At 43.3% G+C, this 19,741-nt stretch overlaps 1 protein-coding gene across 1 annotated transcript in view; it reads left to right on the plus strand.

Moving 5' to 3' along the window:
* The first annotated feature begins 973 nt into the window (after positions 1-973).
* Positions 974-19,741, plus strand: part of LOC143769953 (uncharacterized) — a 29,819-nt gene continuing 11,051 nt past the window's right edge. Inside the window, exon 1 of the mRNA XM_077259037.1 lies at positions 974-1,215. Within this exon, the coding sequence (XP_077115152.1) occupies positions 1,174-1,215 (42 nt within the window). The 5' untranslated portion in view covers positions 974-1,173. The remainder of the gene's footprint in view (positions 1,216-19,741) is intronic.

The following is a 19,741-nucleotide window of genomic DNA, read 5'->3' on the forward strand; positions in this document are numbered from 1 at the left end:
AGGGACAGTGGTCAGAATTGTAAAAATTGGCCCGGTCATTAACGTGCAAACCACCCTTGGGGGTTAAGGGGTTAAAGAACAACTATCAGGTCTTGGAAACCCAGAATTCTTGCTGGTTGGTAGGTATTCAAATACTTATTTCATGCAATAAAATGAAATTTACTTATTTTAAAATCATACAGTGTGATTTTCTGTTTTTTTTTCCCAAGATTCTGTCTCTCACAGTTGTAGCGTACCTGCGATAAAAATGACAGATCTCTCCTTTCTTTGTAGGTGGGAAAACTTGCAAAATCGGCAGTCTATCAAACACTTATTTTCCTCACTGTAAATGATTGGGCCCCACCTTGATGCTCCCAGTGTCTGTGCTTGCTTTGAACAGTCATTCTGTGCTGACAGAGTCCCTTTAACAACAAATTAGCTTCCTAACCTTAAAAAGATAACAAATCGGAACAGATGTATTTTGAGATAATAATGGTGTAGCTGAAAAGGCTTTGTGGGTAAGAAAACCATAGACGGCTGAAGACAGACATTGCGTGTTTTGTTTTGTTTAGATTCAGGTTTTTCTTCTGGGAAAAGGAAGTTGTGTATTCTGAACATTGCGTTCGTTAAGGTTAAAGGCAACGTGGATTGTCCAACAATGTCACGACCGTCACCTAACCATTGTGCGGGAATAGTGAGAACTCAGAAATCTCCGCTCCTTCAGTTCTCAGTGCACTGTATATGTTTGCACACCGTGCAGGTACGTAGCACAGAATCATCACATTAGAATTATGGGAGATGGAACTGTGATGATGAGCGTTATCAGCACTAAGGTACATATATAACCCACAAATCATACTCAAAAAATAAGCATTCGTGAGTACTGGGTGACATAATGTTGGAATAATGCATCCTTTTATGCTGTATATGCTGAGACCATGTAATAATTATAATCACCAATGAATACTTACACTTTTTCAGGAGCATATTTTTGACAATATTACATCCGCTGCTTAAACGGTAACTACACATTGTATGAGGGGCGGAGGAACAAAGACAGAAGATGAGACAGAAATAAGCAAAGTTCCGGCAGCACTGATCAACGTCCGATGACCCATAGGGCCTAAAAGGGTCAATGTTCCTGCTTTTACCCATTTGCGGACCTGATGAGGATGGTGTCTTTGGATATACTGCATGAGGTATCTTCTACTTCACCCTAGGGACGACACATATTGGGTGAGAGATTTCCTTTATTTTCTCCATTTGACACTGTGTTATAATGATATTTGTCTCCATATACTAAATGCTCCGTTTGTGTCATTCTGAAGCAGAGTAGCGGAGTTTCAATCCACAGGTCTATCTTCTCTATTAATGACTTATCCACCACTGTGGCTGTCTATTCACTATACAATACCTATGTGAAACGAATGTGTGTATCCCCTTTTTAGTAACGTGTCCACCACTGTGGCTGTATGTTCATTTATATTACCTATGTGTAACAAAGGTGTTTTCCTTTTATACTACCCCCTAAGTGATTTTATACTTATAGACTAAAAGTTATGATTTACTTTTCTCACCTTGCTACTATACTCACTTCACCAATGTAGACTATTTAGTGCTGATACATGACACAGATATTTAGTATTATAAAAAAATATTTATACACAGCCAAAGCCAAGGGGGCTGAATACTTTCACAAGCCACTGTATGGCTTGATTTATTTATTTTCTTGCTTAGAGTTTGAAAAATAAAATTTTGTATTCATATTACATCCTCATCAATATGTAAATGAAAAACCTGGACGGCCATCTCATGTCTATAGGTGCCTCCCGACTCAACACCCAACAGATGACAGATATGCCTTGTGCTTGCATGGGGAAACTTGGTGATGGGATTGTTCCTATTACCTAGAAAAACTTCTTGAAAAGTTCAGGACACCTGATATAGATTTAATATTGCATTGAAAGGAAACCTTAAGGTGCCCACACACATATTAGACTAAAGTTGACTAAAATAGATGAATTTGACCATTTTCTCTCAACTTCCGCATAAATTGGAAAGCTCAGCTTGGCCAAACGCTCCTGTTTTCTCAGTGAAAGAGCTGCTGCCAGACTCCCCTGGTAGAGACTTATCTCTTCCTGCTGAACAAAAGGATCGGCTGTTGAAATTCTAAAAACCGGATCCTTCTCTGCTCTGACATCATATGGTATTATTATTATTATTTATTGTTATAGCGCCATTTATTCCATGGCGCTTTACATGTGAGGAGGGGTATACATAAAAAAAACAAGTACAATAATCTTAAACAATACAAGTCATAACTGGTACAGGAGGAGAGAGGACCCTGCCCGCGAAGGCTCACAATCTACAAGGGATGGGTGAGAATACAGTAGGTGAGGATAGAGCTGGTCATGCAGCGGTTTGGTCGATCGGTGGTTACTGCAGGTTATAGGCTTGTCGGAAGAGGTGGGTCTTCAGGTTCTTTTTGAAGATTTTGATGGTAGGCGAGAGTCTGATGTGTTGTGGTAGAGGGTTCCAGAGTAGGGGTGATACGCGAGAGAAATCTTGTATGCGATTGTGGGAAGAGGAGATAAGAGGGGAATAGAGAAGGAGATCTTGTGAGGATCGGAGGTTGCATGTAGGTAAGTACCGGGAGACGAGGTCACAGATGTATGGAGGAGACAGGTTGTGGATGGCTTTGTATGTCATGGTTAGGGTTTTGTACTGGAGTCTCTGGGCAATGGGGAGCCAGTGAAGGGATTGACAGAGGGGAGAGGCCGGGGAATAGCGGGGAGACAGGTGGATTAGTCGGGCAGCAGAGTTTAGAATAGATTGGTGGGGTGCGAGAGTGTTCGAGGGGAGGCCACAGAGCAGGAGTTTGCAGTAGTCAAGGCGAGAGATGATGAGGGCATGGACTAGGGTTTTTGTAGATTCTTGGTTGAGGAATGAACGGATTCGTGAAATATTTTTGAGTTGAAGTCGTCAGGAAGTGGAAAGGGCTTGGATATGTGGTTTGAAGGAGAGATCAGCGTCAAGGATTACCCCGAGACAGCGAGCTTGTGGGACTGGGGAGAGTGGGCAGCCATTTACTTTAATGGTTAGGTTTGTTGGGGGGGTCGCGTGAGATGGGGAAAGATGATGAATGGAGGAGAGTCAGGAGACCCCCATACATATTAGATGGTCGGCCAATCCCACCATAATTTACGTGTTTGACTAACTCTTATCCAATGTGTATAAGGGCTATAACACATAACCATCCTAGAAGACCACTGATATTAAATATCAATATTCAATATCCCTTCATCACCTGAGAGGAACTGTAACCTGCTGAATCTTCGGATTCCGTTGTTTCACAGTCCGGGCACTCATCACATGACCCTCATGTGCAATTTGCATACTAGTAACCACGTCCTTTTCCTCCGCTTCCCTAAATGGTCTTGCAATGTTGTAAGATGATGTAAAGACATCAATAGTTCGAAATAATTTTTTCTTTTATTTTTATGACATTTTTTTAAATACTGGGGACCTGGGTTCAAATCCCACCAAGGACAACATGTGCTAGGAGTTTGCATGTTCTCCCCGTGTCTGTGTGGGTTTCCTCCAATTTCATTCCATACTCCACAGACACACGGACAGCGATGATAATGTATGTAAAGCACTGCAGCATATGATGGCAATATATTTAGCAAAATAAATAAATAAAATAAATGCAATTTGAATGTGCATAAGAAGAAAGCTGCTCATCACCAGAGCATGGTGGGTCCAATCTCTAAGGTCAGAGTGCTGGAAACACACTGCAACTATTCACTAATTCACTGTAAGTTTAGCCAAAACACAATACATTTCTACATGAAAGACGCAGCTACTATCAGCATGGCTGTCATCACTGCATGCTGCCTGCCCTCAGAGAGCAGGGTTGCTGAAAAGAAGTGAATGTATGTGGCGCTCCCTAGTGGACTACTCCTGAATTGCAATATCCAAGTATCTGTAAGCGGCCCAAAATGTAATTCTAGTGTCTTCTAAGTGTTTATATCAACTCTCCACTTTTACATGAACATTTAACATTTGCTGAAAATTGCATAGATGATGTATCAGGTTCCCTCTTTCCTGGGGACGTCCTCCATCTACTAAAATAGTCAGAATACAGGTGTTGCCAAACCTCCCAAATAGCAGGATATTGTGTAGTCTGAGAGGTGAAGCACAAGGAGGCTAAGAATCATCTGATCTTGTGCACAAGAAATGAAATGGAAAGCGCCAGCTATATTCTGTAATGTATTTGTGGCGCCCCAGGGTCCTGGTCGTCACAGTGGTATTGCTTTCCTCCAGGGGAGAGTGATGCTACATTCGGAGGCAAGGAAGGATAACTGTCACCAGGTACCACAAGCATGCAACACATTCACACTCCAGGCCACCAGGTGGAGCTGTTGATCCTATTTACTAGGTGACTCCCCATATATATATATAACTGGTAGTCTGTAGGGAAAGTTAGTTCCAGACATCCGTCTGAGGAGGACAGAGAATCAACTGAGCTGTGCATGCCCTAAAAGCTGCAGCTCCCAGAAGGAGACATTTCAGAAAGCCGAATATGTTGCAGTGAGCGTGAAGGAAAGCAAAGCACAGGAGAGGATACCAGAAGGGGACCAGCCCTGAGCAGGCTGCCTCCTGAGGCACAGAACGCCGGTAGCCGGAACACCGAGGTAGTAAGGACCTCTACGCCTTACTTCAGAGATCGGCAGGATAGCTAATTGCAAGTTACCTGTCCGCACCTACACCCCGGAGGCACGGTGACACCCCACAGAGCCGGGTTATCTAAAAGACCCTATAAACAGGCATAAGTCACCAGTCATACGGGTTTTGTCCTATCCGACTACATGGGACAGAGAGAGACACAACATCTGTGAGGACCTTATTTGAAGCTTATGCAGTAAGGGACTACACCACTACAGCGCAAGGGAAAGCTATTGATTTCCAGCTGGACAAGGGGACTCTGGACTTGCCTCCGGACCGGCCGGACTCTACCTGCCCTGTGATCTGGTGCCCTGGACTGTGGCTGCTGAAGACTTCAGAAAAGGAGGTAAAGAGACTGCAAACCTGTGTCCTCGTTCTTCTCTGCACCTCACCATTCTACCATCTACACACTGGGAAGCCCTGGGGATATACTTCACCAGTGGGAAGGTATACCACCTAGCTGCCATAACATCACCCCAGCAGACCCTTTAAAGCAGCGTCGGTAACCCTGACCGAATACCACAGGTGGCGTCACAAATATAAACTTTATCCCCTTTAAAGACATTTACCTTTTACACGGATGTCCCAGGGCCACGGACCAGGTCACAGCCACTGTGACATCCCCCTGTGAACCGCAGGACTCGGTACCGAGTACCCCTTGCCCTGACAGGGCGCTCCATATTCACCAGCTAATGTGGCTTTTTTGTAAACCTGAAGGGTCTCCTGAATTGCTTTTGGTTGAAAATCGGTTTGATGCTAAATATTTTATATCTTTCATGCTAAATTTTTTATATCTTGTTCCATCCATGAAGAAAGAAGTTACTGATGTACTTAAAGGGAACCTGTCACCCCCAAAATCGAAGGTGAGCTAAGCCCACCGGCATCAGGGGCTTATCTACAGCATTCTGTAATGCTGTAGATAAGCCCCCGATGTATCCTGAAAGATGAGAAAAAGAGGTTAGATTATACTCACCCAGGGGTGGTCCCGCTGCGATCCGGTCCGATGGGCTTCGCGGTCCGGGGCCTCCCATCTTCATAGGATGACGTCCTCTTCTTCTCTTCATGCTGCGGCTCCAGTGCTGGCGTACTTTGTTTGCCCTGTTAAGGGCAGAGCAAAGTACTGCAGTGCGCAGGCGCCGAGCCAAGCTGACCTTTCCCGGTGCCTGCACACTGCAGTACATTGCTCTGGGGATGATGGTGATGCAGCTGAGATGGTTTGGCTCCCCACAGGTGGAGTGGGGGCCCCAGGGCTACCAGAACAGTCTATGAAGGCTTGTGGATGTTGGGGTGCAGGAATAATTGGAGGACACAGGGACTGTAGTTTCTTTACCTTTAATTGTAGTTGCAGTCCGGAGCACAGGTAACAGGTGGTAATGGAGATCCAGGCAGCCTGGAAGCAGTTTAGAATTCCCCTAGCCAGGTGGGGTTGGAAGCCTCCCTACTGCGCTGCTGCTGGGTTCCTGATGCTTGTAGTTCTCCTCAAGTCCCTTTCTTAGGCTGTCCAATTAGTGAATCACTACCCGCATGGTAGTAGCCTGTGCCAAGTGTCACTCCCTCGTGGTGACTCTGGGCTCTAGTATGAGGCTGTGCCTTCTGGTGTCATTTGTGGCCAGGAGACCTGCAATCTCCTGTCCTCCGGATTTGGCTGCGTGCCTGTAGTTTCCACACAACCATGGACTCCAATGTCCGCTCTGTTGCGCTCAATCCTGGGGTGAGCACAGTCGCAGCTCCACTCCCAGGCTTCTCCTCATATGCTTTCTCTCCCTTCACTGTCTCACACTTCACTAAACTAAATTCACTAACCCTGCCTCCAGGCCCAAATTTATAGGGAAGCTACCTTGAAACCGGGTTTAGAGCTCCCCCTTCTGGTCTGGAGTCAGGAAAGGTGTTGTATGTCATAGTACCTGCTAAGGGAATCCCTTCTTGCTTCCAGGCATGGCATCACCCCCTGTGAGGGAGGCAATTCCACTGTGGCAACCGGACTCCTGGGGTGCCACATATTTCTATGTATTTGTATTCTACAGCTAGAATCAAGGAGATTTTTCCGCTTTTAAAACAACTAAAAAATAATAAAAAAAACTTCATAATGAAAAAAATGTAGTTTTTAATGTTTTTCTTAAATAATAAACCTCACAAATCAGCAAAAAACTGTCATATTTGATGTCCCTGTAAACATAATGAGACTCAGAACACAGCGATCAGATTATTTACGGGAATTGGTACATGGCGTATAAAATAGCGTTATTGATATTTTTTCTGTTTTGTTAATAAAAATGTAATGCTGAGGTCGTGTTCACATGTAGCGTAAATTCTGCTTTCTTTCTGGGGGTCTCCTCACTACCCAACGCATTTTCTGACTATTGCGTGTTTGCTGTTTCTTTTATGAGTTTTCCTGTTATTTGATGCGATGTAGGGGCAAATATGAAGCAGGGGTTTTAATGCTTTTTTAAAGCATTGGTGGAGAAATGGCCTCACTTCATGTCATTGCATCAGCTGTGTACCACCAGAGAGTCAGTGCATCAGAGACAAAAGCAGAAGCAGAGCGCCAGGGAACGGGACCTAGGCGAGTATGTGGTGTTTTTTTTTTTTCATGTGTATGAACATGGGGAATCTATAGGGTGAACATGAGGATTCTATGGGGTTGAACATTTGGATTCTATGGTGGTGAACATGGAGATTCTATGAGGGTGAACATGGGGATTCTATGGGAGTGAACATGGGGATTCTATGGGAGGGAACATGGGGATTCTTTGGGGTGAACATGGGGATTCTATGGGTGTGAACATGGGGATTCTATGGGTGTGAACATGGGGATTCTATGGGTGTGAACATGGGGATTCTATGGGGGTGAACATGGGGATTCTATGGGGTGAACATGGGGATTCTATGGGGGTGAACATGGGGATTCTATGTGTTGAACATGGGGATTCTAAATGTTGAACATGGGGATTCTATGGGGGTGAACATGGGGATTCTATGGGGGTGAACATGGGATTCTATGGGGGTGAACATGGGGATTCTATGGGGGTGAACATGGGATTCTATGGGGGTGAACATGGGGATTCTATGGGGGTGAACATGGGGATTCTATGGGGGTGAACATGGGGATTCTATGGGGGTGAACATGGGGATTCTATGGGGGTGAACATGGGGATTCTATGGGGGTGAACATGGGGATTCTATGGGGTGAACATAGGGATTCTATGGGGTGAACATGGGGATTCTATGGGGGTGAACATGGAGATTCTATGGGGTGAACATGGTGATTCTATGGGGGTGAACATGGGGATTCTATGGGGGTGAACATGGGGATTCTATGGGGTGAACATGGGGATTCTATGGCTTTATTTAATTTATCCACCGACGGCAAGAGATGCCATTTTTTCCGTGAAACAATCTCCAACCAGACTGTTAGGCTATGTGCACACGTTGCGGATTAGCCTCTGGAATTTCTTGTGTGGATTCTGCATCTCTTGGCAGAAAACGCAGGTGCGGATTTGATGCATTTTTTATGCGGATTTTGTGCAGTTTTGCTGCGGGTTTCTTGCGTTTTTATCCCTGCGGATTTCTATAATGGAATGGGTACAAAAACGCTGCAGATCCGCACAAAAGAAGTGACATGCTCCTTCTTTTAATCTGCAGCGTTTCCGCATGGAATTTTCCGCACCATTAGCGCAGCATTTTTTTTCCATTGATTTACATTGTACTGTAAATCATTTGCGGATCTGCAGCGTTTTTGCATGGACAAAAATGCTGCGGATCCGCAGGAAATCTGCAACGTGGGCACATAGCCTTATGATCCCAGAAAAAGATTTCCAAAACCGTAAAAAATGTTTCATGTGCCTAATTAAATCCCTTCATGGGCGAACTCCCAAATTGCTATCTCCAACATGCAAAATCAATACATCTGGAGGACAATCCTGTCAGCAGGATTCTGCACAGTAACCTACACAGTGTCAGGTTGGCGCCATTGTACTGAATAAAATGATACTTTGGTTGATGAAATCCGTATTGTGGCTGTTCTTTAATCTTTATTTTCAGTTTGGTGTTAATGAGATTCTCGTGTCCTAAGGCGGGATTCATGTATGTGGTGCTCTGATTATATATTCATAATGCAGACTGCTGACAGGTCACTGCTCGCTCAGTCACCTGCCCCCTAGTTTGCATAATGAATACCTGATGAATACCTGCTAAGTAGCAGCTGTCGGTGATCTCCTAGAGCTGCTACTGCGCAGGCGCGGGTGGCGCATTCTTGGTGGATGACTTTTTTTTTCTTCTCCAGCAAGATGGCGGCGCCTGCGCAACAGCACCTATCGGATCTCTAGGCAAACCAATAGCTGCTACTGGTCAGGTGCGGCAGACGCCTATTTAAAATGACTTTTTTTACCTCGCCCAAGTAAATCTGCAAAAGGGAGTAAGTGCACAGTAAACATGTGATTATGCTGCAGCGTAGGTGTCATGGCCGGCACCTGCCTGCAGAAGCTTGTTTTTTTGCCGCCATTCTGAAGAATTTGATGGAAAAAAGGCAGCAAATGCCACAAAACAAAAAAGAAAAGCAACTTTAATAAATCACAAGTGATGAATCGGCCCTCAGTGTTTTGTAATATATTTAATGAATCTCCAGACTCTGTTATAACAAAAGGGAAACCTCCATCAGCTCAGTATTAGGCCGGCATTACACTAGAGAGAAATACGGACGAGGAAGAGGCGTAAAAACAACGCATTGCACACGGACCAATGTTTCTCTATGGGGCAGCTTCCATCAGCCGTATATTTCTCGGCCGTATTTTACGGGCTGAGAAAATCGCAGCATGCTGCGATTGTCAGCACATTCCTCCAAAAATACGCCAATGAAAGTCTATGGGGCCGAGAAAAATACGGATTACACACGGACCATGCGTGTGACTTGCGAGAAATACGCAGCGGTGTTCTATAGAAAAGCCGGTAATTCAGTGCGGTGTACAGTAAAATCACACTGACAGGTTAGAATAGAACAAATAAAATAAATGTCTACACATAGTATAGGTATATATATATATATACATATTTAATACAGAGCTAGATAGCATAAAAGCCGGTAATTCAATTGCCGGCTTTTGCTAACTCCTTATCAAACCCGACAGGAAATGAGACATGGTTTACATACAGTAAACCATTTCATATCCCTTATATTTTTACATATTCCTCACTAATAATGTTAGAAGTTTGTGTGTGCAAAATTTGGGAGCTCTAGGTGTTAGGGCTAGCGGAACGCACCAAACAATGAAGAGGTAGATATGAGGTGCGATCGCAGCCCGGGGTCCACCGTGCAGAGATGGTACCTGCTGCTGAGTAATGGCGGATGGACACTTGTTCACACGTGGGTTAGACTTCACCCCGTGTGAATAGACAAATGGCCCCCTGATGAAGGAGCAGGTTGCTCCGAAATGCGCGTCGGGGTCTGGTCCGGTCGCCCATCCTGTCCGACTACCCTGCATGTGTTAGGTATGTGTAATATACTGTTATGGTAATTCTATTGTTATGTCATTTGTATGATTCCCATGTTGTGGCATTGTCCCATTATATTTTCTACTAGTCATGGGGTCTTTTCTATAAACACTTCCTACCACTGCATGTGGTCAGGCTATGGGTTGGCGTCTCGGTCAGTGATGTTCAGCCTTGATTAGCGTGTACCTATTTCCCTGTGCCATATCACTTGTTTTGTCTGGTGGTTTTAATATTTGTATTAATAAAATTCATTTTATGGGACCTTTATGGCTGTTGGTTTCCTTCTTTCTTTTTCACCCCGTGTGAATAGTAGCGAACTCTTGCTTCACAGAGCCGCCAAAGTACGCTGCGCCCTGTTAACAGACACAGGGTTCAGCTGCAAGACACTAGTGGGATCCCTATGCATCACCCCCACTAATCTGGTGATTGGACTCGCTCTGACCCTCGGTGGCTTTTGAGCCCGCGCCTGAAGACGCCCCAAGTCAGATGCAGAGTCCAAATGGGAATTCCCACCCTACACTGACAGGCTGTCAGGAAAGCACAATGATTGCGCATGGTGCCGTATAAGCGGGCACTGCAAAAGGCATTGTAACGTGCTAGATGTGCAGGTAGCACTGTTGGGCACTAGATAGCTTCCACCATTCACGAGCAGTCAACAATAGGAATGGGAATGATTAAGGAGCTTTCATTCATTGACAGTCATTCATCTACACACACACGTTATCAAGTTTATACTAGCGCATGGCCATGCAAACCTTTTATAGAGGAAGCTCTTCAGGACCTTCCTAGTGATCCAATAGAAGCTGCTACAGGACCTGAGCATGTGACCCCTGACCTCCAATGAGAGGTCTTCCCTTGGGCATGCTCAGTAGAGGAAAAGCAGGACTTAGTCCCAGGAGCGTCTGCTCGCCGCTGAACAGTGCTGGTTACAATGGCTGAGCCTGGAAGGGCCGCAGTAATCAAGTGCATAGTATCTGCCTACGCCAAATGCTGGGACCGATGTCTCCGCTGAGCAGGCTCCACTGCGGCTGGATAAGAGTGGGAGACCGGAGCGGAGGTGGTTCGAGATTCCCCCTGTGCAGCTTTTGGAACTCAACACCTAACATCTAGGTGTTAAAATAAAGGGTTAATCACGGAAATAACTGGCGTGGGCTCCCACGCAATTTTCACCACCTGAGTGGGAAAGCCAGTGACTGAGGGCAGATATTAATAGCCTAGAGATGGACCATGGTTATTGGCCCCCCTGGCTAAAAACATCTGCCCACAGCCACCCCAGAAAAGGCACATCTGTAAGATGTGCCTATTCTGGCACTTAGCCTCTCTCTTCCCACTCCCGAGTAGCAGTGGGATATGGGGTAACAAGGGGTTAATGTCACCTTGCTAATGTAAGGTGACATTAAACCTGGTTAATAATGGAGAGATGTCAATAAGACACCTATCCATTATTAATCCAATAGTAATAAAGGGTTAAAAATGAAATAAATAAACACATGGGGTTCTAATATCTTTATTGTACGATCAATCCAACTGACGACCCTCGTTCTTCTGAAAAAAAAAAAGGAAAATAAAAAAGCAACAATATCCCATACCTGTCCGCCGTACAGTCATGTCCCACCATGTAAATCCATCTGAAGGGGTTAAATACATTTAAAACCAGGAGCCTGCTTATGCAGCCACCCTTAGATGTAAAAACTGCTTTTTTTTATTTTTAACAGAACGAGGGTCTTCAGGTGGATTAAGCGTACAATAAAGATTTAAAAACCCCATGTGTGTATTTATTTCATTAAAATACTTTATTCGTAATATGTGTGTATTATTAACCCCTTAATGACAGCCAATATGTCTTTTAACTGACCTGAGATATAAGAGAATAGCCTCCCCATACAGGTAACAATCCTGCAGCTCTCGGCTGTACACTATAGCTGACAACTTGCTGTATCAGCCACGATCAGTGTTGGCACCGTCCATATCAGTTTAACCCCTTAGATGCTGCTGTCAATAGTGACTACATCATTATAAATGGTTAACAGAGTGTGGGGGCTTCCTCTTTATCCAAATTGGTGCCCTCAGATCATGATTGTGTGGTCCTGATGTTTGCCGTGGCAATTCATGACCAAATAGTGGCCTTAGGGTACTGTCACACAGTGGCACTTTTGTCGCTACGACGGTACGATCCGTGACGTTCCAGCGATATCCATACGATATCGCAGTGTCTGACACGCAGCAGCGATCAGGGATCCCGCTGAGAATTGTACATCGTAGCAGATCGTTTGGAACTTTCTTTTGTCGCTGGATCTCCCGCTGTCATCGCTGGATCGTTGTGTGTGACAGCGATCCAGCGATGTGTTCGCTTGTAATCAGGGTAAACATCGGGTTACTAAGCGCAGGGCCGTGCTTAGTAACCCGATGTTTACCAGCGTAAAAGTTAAAAAAAACAAACAGTACATACTCACATTCCGGTGTCTGTCCCCCGGCGTTCTGCTTCTCTGCACTGTGAGCGCCGGCGAGCCGGAAAGCGAGCGCAGCGGTGATGTCACCGCTGTGCTTTCCGGCTGGCGCAGACACAGTGCAGAGAAGCATAACGCCGGGGGACAGACACCGGAATGTGAGTATGTACTGTTTGTTTTTTTTTACTTTTACGCTGGTAACCACGGTAAACATCGGGTTACTAAGCGCGGCCCTGCGCTTAGTAACCCGATGTTTACCCTGGTTACCGGGGGCCCTCGGCATCGTTGGTCGCTGGAGAGCTGTCTGTGTGACAGCTCCCCAGCGACCACACAATGACTTACCAACGATCACGGCCAGGTCGTATCGCTGGTCGTGATCGTTGGTAAATCGTTATGTGAGACGGTACCCTTAGAGTCTGACGGCTGTAGTAATCTGTTCAGAAGTTAGCGGCATTTAGGTGGTAAAAAAACACATTTTCATTTCTGTCATACCACTTTGCATTAATTCCTGTAAAGCACCTGAAGGGTTAATAAACTACCTGACAGCAGTTTTCAATATGTCAGGGGGTGCTGTATTTAAAATGATATCACGTTTGGAGGTTTCCCAATATATGAGACCCCTGAAGTCACTTCAAACATGGATAGTCCCTAAAAAAACACATTTTGTAAATTTCCTTGAAAAAATGAAAAATTGCTGCTACAGTTTTAAACCTCCTAAAATGCTAACAAAATAAAATAACATTTTACAAATGGTGCTGATGTAAAGCCGACATGTGGGAAATGTTATTTATTAATGATTTGCTGTGGTATGGCCATCTAGATTAAAGGGATAATCATTCAAATGTAGAAAATTGCAAATTTTTTTACATTTTTCTCAAATTTTTGATATTTTTTATAAATAAACTCAAAACATATTGACCTAAATTTACCATTATCATAAAGTATAAAGTGTCATGAAAAAACAATCTCAAAGTCACTGGGATTTGTTGAAGTGTTTCAGAGTTATTACCACATAAAGTGACACTGGTCAGATTGAAAAAATTTGGCTCTGTCACTAAGGGGTTAACCCTTTACTACTATTGGATTAATAATAGATAGGTGTCTTATTGACATCTCTCCATTACCCTTACATTAGCAAGGTGACATTAACCCCTTATTACCCCATATCCCACCGCTACTCGGGAGTGGGAAGAGAGAGGGGTGGCCTTTTGTGGGGTGGCTGGGAGCAGATGTTTTTAGCCGGGGCGGGGGGGGGGGGGGGGGGAATAACCATGGCCCCTCTTTAGGCTATTAATATCTGCCCTCAGTCACTGGCGTTCCGCTAGCCCTAACACCTAGAGCTCCCAAATTTTGCACACACAAACTCCTAACATTATTAGTGAGAAATATGTAAAAATATAACGGGTATGAAATGGTTTACTGTATGTAAACCATGTCTTATATCCTGTCGGGTTTGGTAAGGAGAGAGCAAAAGCCGGCAATTGAATTACCGGCCTTTATGCTATCTAGCCCTGTATTAAATATATATATATATGTGTCTCACTGATTTTATATATACATATATATATATATATATATATAAATATATATATTTATATATATATAGTAGACTGTATATATGTTTTCACGAGTACTTGAGCCCATGGATTCATTCTATGTCCATTTTGCAAGCCGACGAGATTTCGTATGGATGACATACGGATGACACACAGATAATTTTTGGAGAAAAAAATCACATCCTCGCATTGAATATGGATCACTGTTCAGAAACTTTTCTGCGTTTCTCGACCTTAAGAAACAGACCACATTTTTATACGTTAGGTGTGACGCTGGCCTTAGCCCAAGTTACTGCAGATGTCTAAAAAAGACTCAGGAGCTAATGGAGGCACAATGTGTTTCCAATAAACCTCAGCCTAAGGCCCAGAAACCAGCACATTCCGACATGGAAACTGCCAGTCTTGGGGAATCGGGTGAAATCTTTCCTTGTAGGTTCCACATGTAAGAAATGTGCTGATGCAGTGAGGAGGTCATGTGACTGCAGTGAGTGGCAGTTACTGGTTATCATTGGAATCTCAGGTGACAGTTGGGAGAGAGCGACGGCAGCGACTTGTCTACAAGGAGCATCAGGAGAGATTTTAGCCTCAAAGACACCTTGTTTTGGATTTTTTTTCCTTTCCTTCCCATTTGTACCCTTCCCCATTTCCCCTTTTTCCATTTTTTGCTGGATTTATTGGATTACATCATATTTACTGGTCATCTTGCGGCAAGTATCATTCTCTGTAGCCCATATACAGTTCACAGAGCACAATACATTCACATTACACAGTGTACACAGAGCTAGGAGCAGAACTGCATATTATGTGACCCGGACGGAGCTGTATAACAGATTTATAGTTTTATCTTCTTAAAAGAAACCTCTGCAAAAAAAATCTAATTGGAAGTGGGGAAACATGAGGTTGTGTTCTCCCTGCAGCCGCTCGCTTCCTGTTCTTGGGGCAGCTCCAGGCAGTGAACAGTCAGCGATCACTACACTGTGAGCTGTAATCTCTCCCCTTCTCTATCACTGACATCCTGCTCTATGGATGTCGGAGCGGTGGGTATGATTACAGAGCGCTCAGTGTGTACAGATCACTGACCGTTCACTGCCCGAGTGCTGATGACTGGAGCGAGCGGCTGCAGGGAAAGGGTAACTTTATTTTCTCCCTGCAGCCTCTCTTCCAATTAGTTGGCTGCACATGAATAATATAGTATTTGTCTACAATGACTCCTCTCCTGCAGGGTAATGCCGTCTGTCTGCAGACAGGCTCCTTCTACGGCAGGTATACCCCTCATGTTTGACATTTCTCTGGGACCAGTAAGACAATGTTCACATCATATATGGACATTTATTAATGTATACACTAGTTATTTTTTATGTGTTTATGCTAAAAGGAAGCATCACACTGGTATATAATAATTCTATTAAAGTCATCAAATATTCCTGCTCTCCCCCCTCCCCCTCTTTTTTTAATCCATTCCTTTTTTTTGCCTTCTTTCTCCACTTATTCCTGTTTATTGGGGTGAGTGGGAAAAATTATACATAAGCGTTGTGAAGTGCACGTTTCTACAAAGGTCTTTTATAACCAATACAATTACTTTTAATAAACTTAAAAAAATAAATGATCTTAATTGTATGCTATTTTTTTGCAATGGATTCCTATGGTGACCGATGCCACTGTGTATCATCCGTCAGAGGTATCTGTGTAGCTTATGTGTCCCAGCATATACGGTACATTAAATGGAAGCCTAAATGTGATGGAAAATAGCCTAACACTGGTCATAGAAAGAAATGGTACAAGGGAGCAAGAAAACAAAATTGATAGAAGGGACGCAAAAAATAATAATAAACAAATAATAATTAATGAGGAGTCATAAAAATATGTCATAAAAGATGAACTTCATTGATCAAGTAGAAAGGTGTGGTGAACATGAAAAAAACAGGAAGAGAGCGCACATCACAAATATACATGGTAAAATAATGTATATAAAGGTGTAAATTAGACTCACTGCTTAGTACAAAATCACAAATATAGTATATTGGAGGTAACCATCATCACAAATATATTTAAGCAAATATGTATAAAACACACATATAATATTGGTGATGCAATCAGACTATACGGGGGGGTACGGGGACTAAATAGTGGTCTAGTATACAAGGTTGGGGTAAAAGGTAAATATATTCCTATATACAGCAGGGTCAGATAGTCAACGTACAGTCAGGATGGATGGGAGAAATGAATTTAGTACATACTTGGTTCACAGCAGGAGCTCACTTGTGCTGCGCCCACCCCGACACGTGTTTCGGCGACGTCTTCGTCATGGGATGGCATCATCACAGGAAGAGGGAGTAAAAAAATGCAGCATTGGCCAATAGGAGAGGGACACGGCTTATTGTGACGCATGTGTGAACTGGAGAAGTCCGGGAGCTTGTCGCAACCCGCATCACATGACCATCAGTGTCACAAACTGGGTTGTGACGCCAAAGGGCACGAAAGATAAAGGACAAGGAGACCCCACCGGGCAGCAGAATACACATGAGTGCTGCCGGGCCGATCTGCAAAAGTAACCTAGCATTCACAGTTGAGAGTATAATGGGAGCGTAATACTCAAAAAAGGCCACAAGATGGTGGAAGTGAGCATCGTATTAACAGTATACAGCTCAGTGGAGAGACCACCTTATGTGATATTATGACATAAGGATATTAATATTGCCATAAATAAGATACACGACCGGAGGTATTTTTGGTTTTGCATTTTCGTTTTTTGCTCCCCTTCTTCCCAGAGCCATAACTTTTTAATTTTTTGGTCAATATGGCCATGTGAGGGCTTGTTTTTTGCGGATGAGTTGTACTTTTGAATGACACCATCGGTTTTAACATATCATGTCCTGGAAAACAGGAAAAATTCAAAGTGCGGTGAAATTGCAAAAAAAGTGTAATCCCACAATTGTTTTTTGTTTAGCTTTTTTGCTAGGCTCACTAAATGCTAAAACTGACCTGCCATTATGATTCACCAGGTCATTACGAGTTCACAGATACCAAACATGTCTAGGTTCTTTAATATCTAAGAAACTTATGTTGACCCCTAAGGCACTTGTAATATGGCCAACAAATTACAAATAACAATTATATATGATATCAATGGGAAAAAAACATGCCAGGACCTTATTTCATAAATAGTTCAGTGCAAAACAGTTAAGAACAAATTAGAGAACCATCACTGCTATTACAGAATAGTAATTAAGGATGGCACGCCGCCGAAACGCGCGTTGGGGAGGTGGCACCATCGCTATTAAAAGGTAATGCAGCATAGCAATTTTACTTCTATATAATCAGGTCTCCCCTTGTGACTTGGACATATGCACATTTGTATTTTGACACTGTTGCACTTTAGTTCATGACTTGCATGTTCGTGTTTACACTGGGTTTGTTGCGTCCTGACAGGACTTCCTGCTTATTGTCATTTTTTATTACATGCTGGCTATTCTGATTTATTTACTATTCTGTAATAGCGGTGGTGCTGCACCTTTGCTTACCACCTGATATATTTGATTCTTTCTTGCATTTTTTATGTTTTTTTTATATGTTATACTGTATTTTTTCAATAAAGTATCCCCCTTTTTTGATAAGGTTCTTTGTGCGCTTTTCTTTTTTAATATGTTATTTTCTATCTATGTGGTGAAAAAAAAAAATTCCCCCTTTTTCTGATACCCGTAGCGTCTCCATTTTTCATGCTCTAGGGTTGGTTGAGAGCTTATTGCTTGCGAGTCGACGTTTTTAATTATACTATTTGGTGCAGATATGAACTTTTGATCGCACATTTTTGCACTTTAATGCAATGTCGCGGGACCATAAAAAGTAATTCTGGCGTTCTTTTCTCGCTACGTCGTTTAGCGATTAACCCTTTTTATATTGATAGATTGGGTGATGCCAAATATGTGTATGTTTGATTCTTTTATTTTATTTTGAATGGGACGAAAGGGGGGTGATTTGAACTTACAGTTAGGTCCATATATATTTGGACAGAGACAACGTTTTTCTAATTTTGGTTATAGACATTACCACAATGAATTTTAAACAAAACAATTCAGATGCAGTTGAAGTTCAGACTTTCAGCTTTCATTTGAGGGTATCCACATTAAAATTGGATGAAGGGTTTAGGAGTTTCAGCTCCTTAACATGTGCCACCCTGTTTTTAAAAGAGACCAAAAGTAATTGGACAGATTAAATAATTTTAAATAAAATGTTCATTTCTAGTACTTGGTTGAAAACCCTTTGTTGGCAATGGCGGCCTGAAGTCTTGAACTCATGGACATCACCAGATGCTGTGTTTCCTCCTTTTTGATGCTCTGCCAGGCCTTCACTGCGGTGGTTTTCAGTTGCTGTTTGTTTGTGGGGCTTTCTGTCTGAAGTTTAGTCTTTAACAAGTGAAATGCATGCTCAATTGGGTTGAGATCAGGTGACTGACTTGGCCATTCCAGAATATTCCACTTCTTTGCTTTAATAAACTCCTGGGTTGCTTTGGCTTTATGTTTTGGGTCATTGTCCATCTGTAGTATGAAATGACGACCAATCAGTTTGGCTGCATTTGGCTGGATCTGAGCACACAGTATGGCGGCTCTGAATACCTCAGAATTCATTCGGCTGCTTCTGTCCTGTGTCACATCATCAATAAACACTAGTGACCCAGTGCCACTGGCAGCCATGCATGTCCAAGCCACCACACTGCCTCCGCCGTGTATTACAGATGATGTGGTATGCTTTGGATCATGAGCTGTACCACGCCTTCGCCATACTTTTCTCTTTCCATCATTCTGGTAGAGGTTGATCTTGGTTTCATCTGTCCAAAGAATGTTCTTCCAGAACTGTGCTGGCTTTTTAGATGTTTTTTAGCAAAGTCCAGTCTAGCCTTTTTATTCTTGATGCTTATGAGTGGCTTGCACCGTGCAGTGAACCCTCTGTATTTACTTTCATGCAGTCTTCTCTTTATGGTAGATTTGGATATTGATACGCCGACCTCCTGGAGAGTGTTGTTCACTTGGTTGGCTGTTGTGAAGAAGTTTCTCTTCACCATGGAGATTATTCTGCGATCATCCACCACTGTTGTCTTCCTTGGGCGCCCAGGTCTTTTTGCATTAACGAGTTCACCAGTGCTTTCTTTCTTTCTCAGGATGTACCAAACTGTAGATTTTGCCTCTACTAATACTGTAGCAATTTCTCGGATGGGCTTTTTCTGTTTTCGCAGCTCAAGGATGGCTTGTTTCACCTGCATGGAGAGCTCCTTTGACCGCATGTTTACTTCACAACAAAACCTTCCAAATGCAAGCACCACACCTCAAATCAACTCCAGGCCTTTTATCTGCTTAATTGAGAATGACATAACAAAGGGATTGCCCACACCTGTCCATGAAATAGCCTTGGAGTCAATTGTCCAATTACTTTTGGTCCCTTCAAAAACAGGATGACACATGTTAAGGAGCTGAAACTCCTAAACCCTTCATCCAATTTTAATGTGGATACCCTCAAATGAAAGCTGAAAGTCTGAACTTCAACTGCATC

The sequence above is a fragment of the Ranitomeya variabilis genome, chromosome 4, assembly GCF_051348905.1.
Source record: "Ranitomeya variabilis isolate aRanVar5 chromosome 4, aRanVar5.hap1, whole genome shotgun sequence".
Taxonomy (NCBI): Eukaryota; Metazoa; Chordata; class Amphibia; order Anura; family Dendrobatidae; genus Ranitomeya; species Ranitomeya variabilis.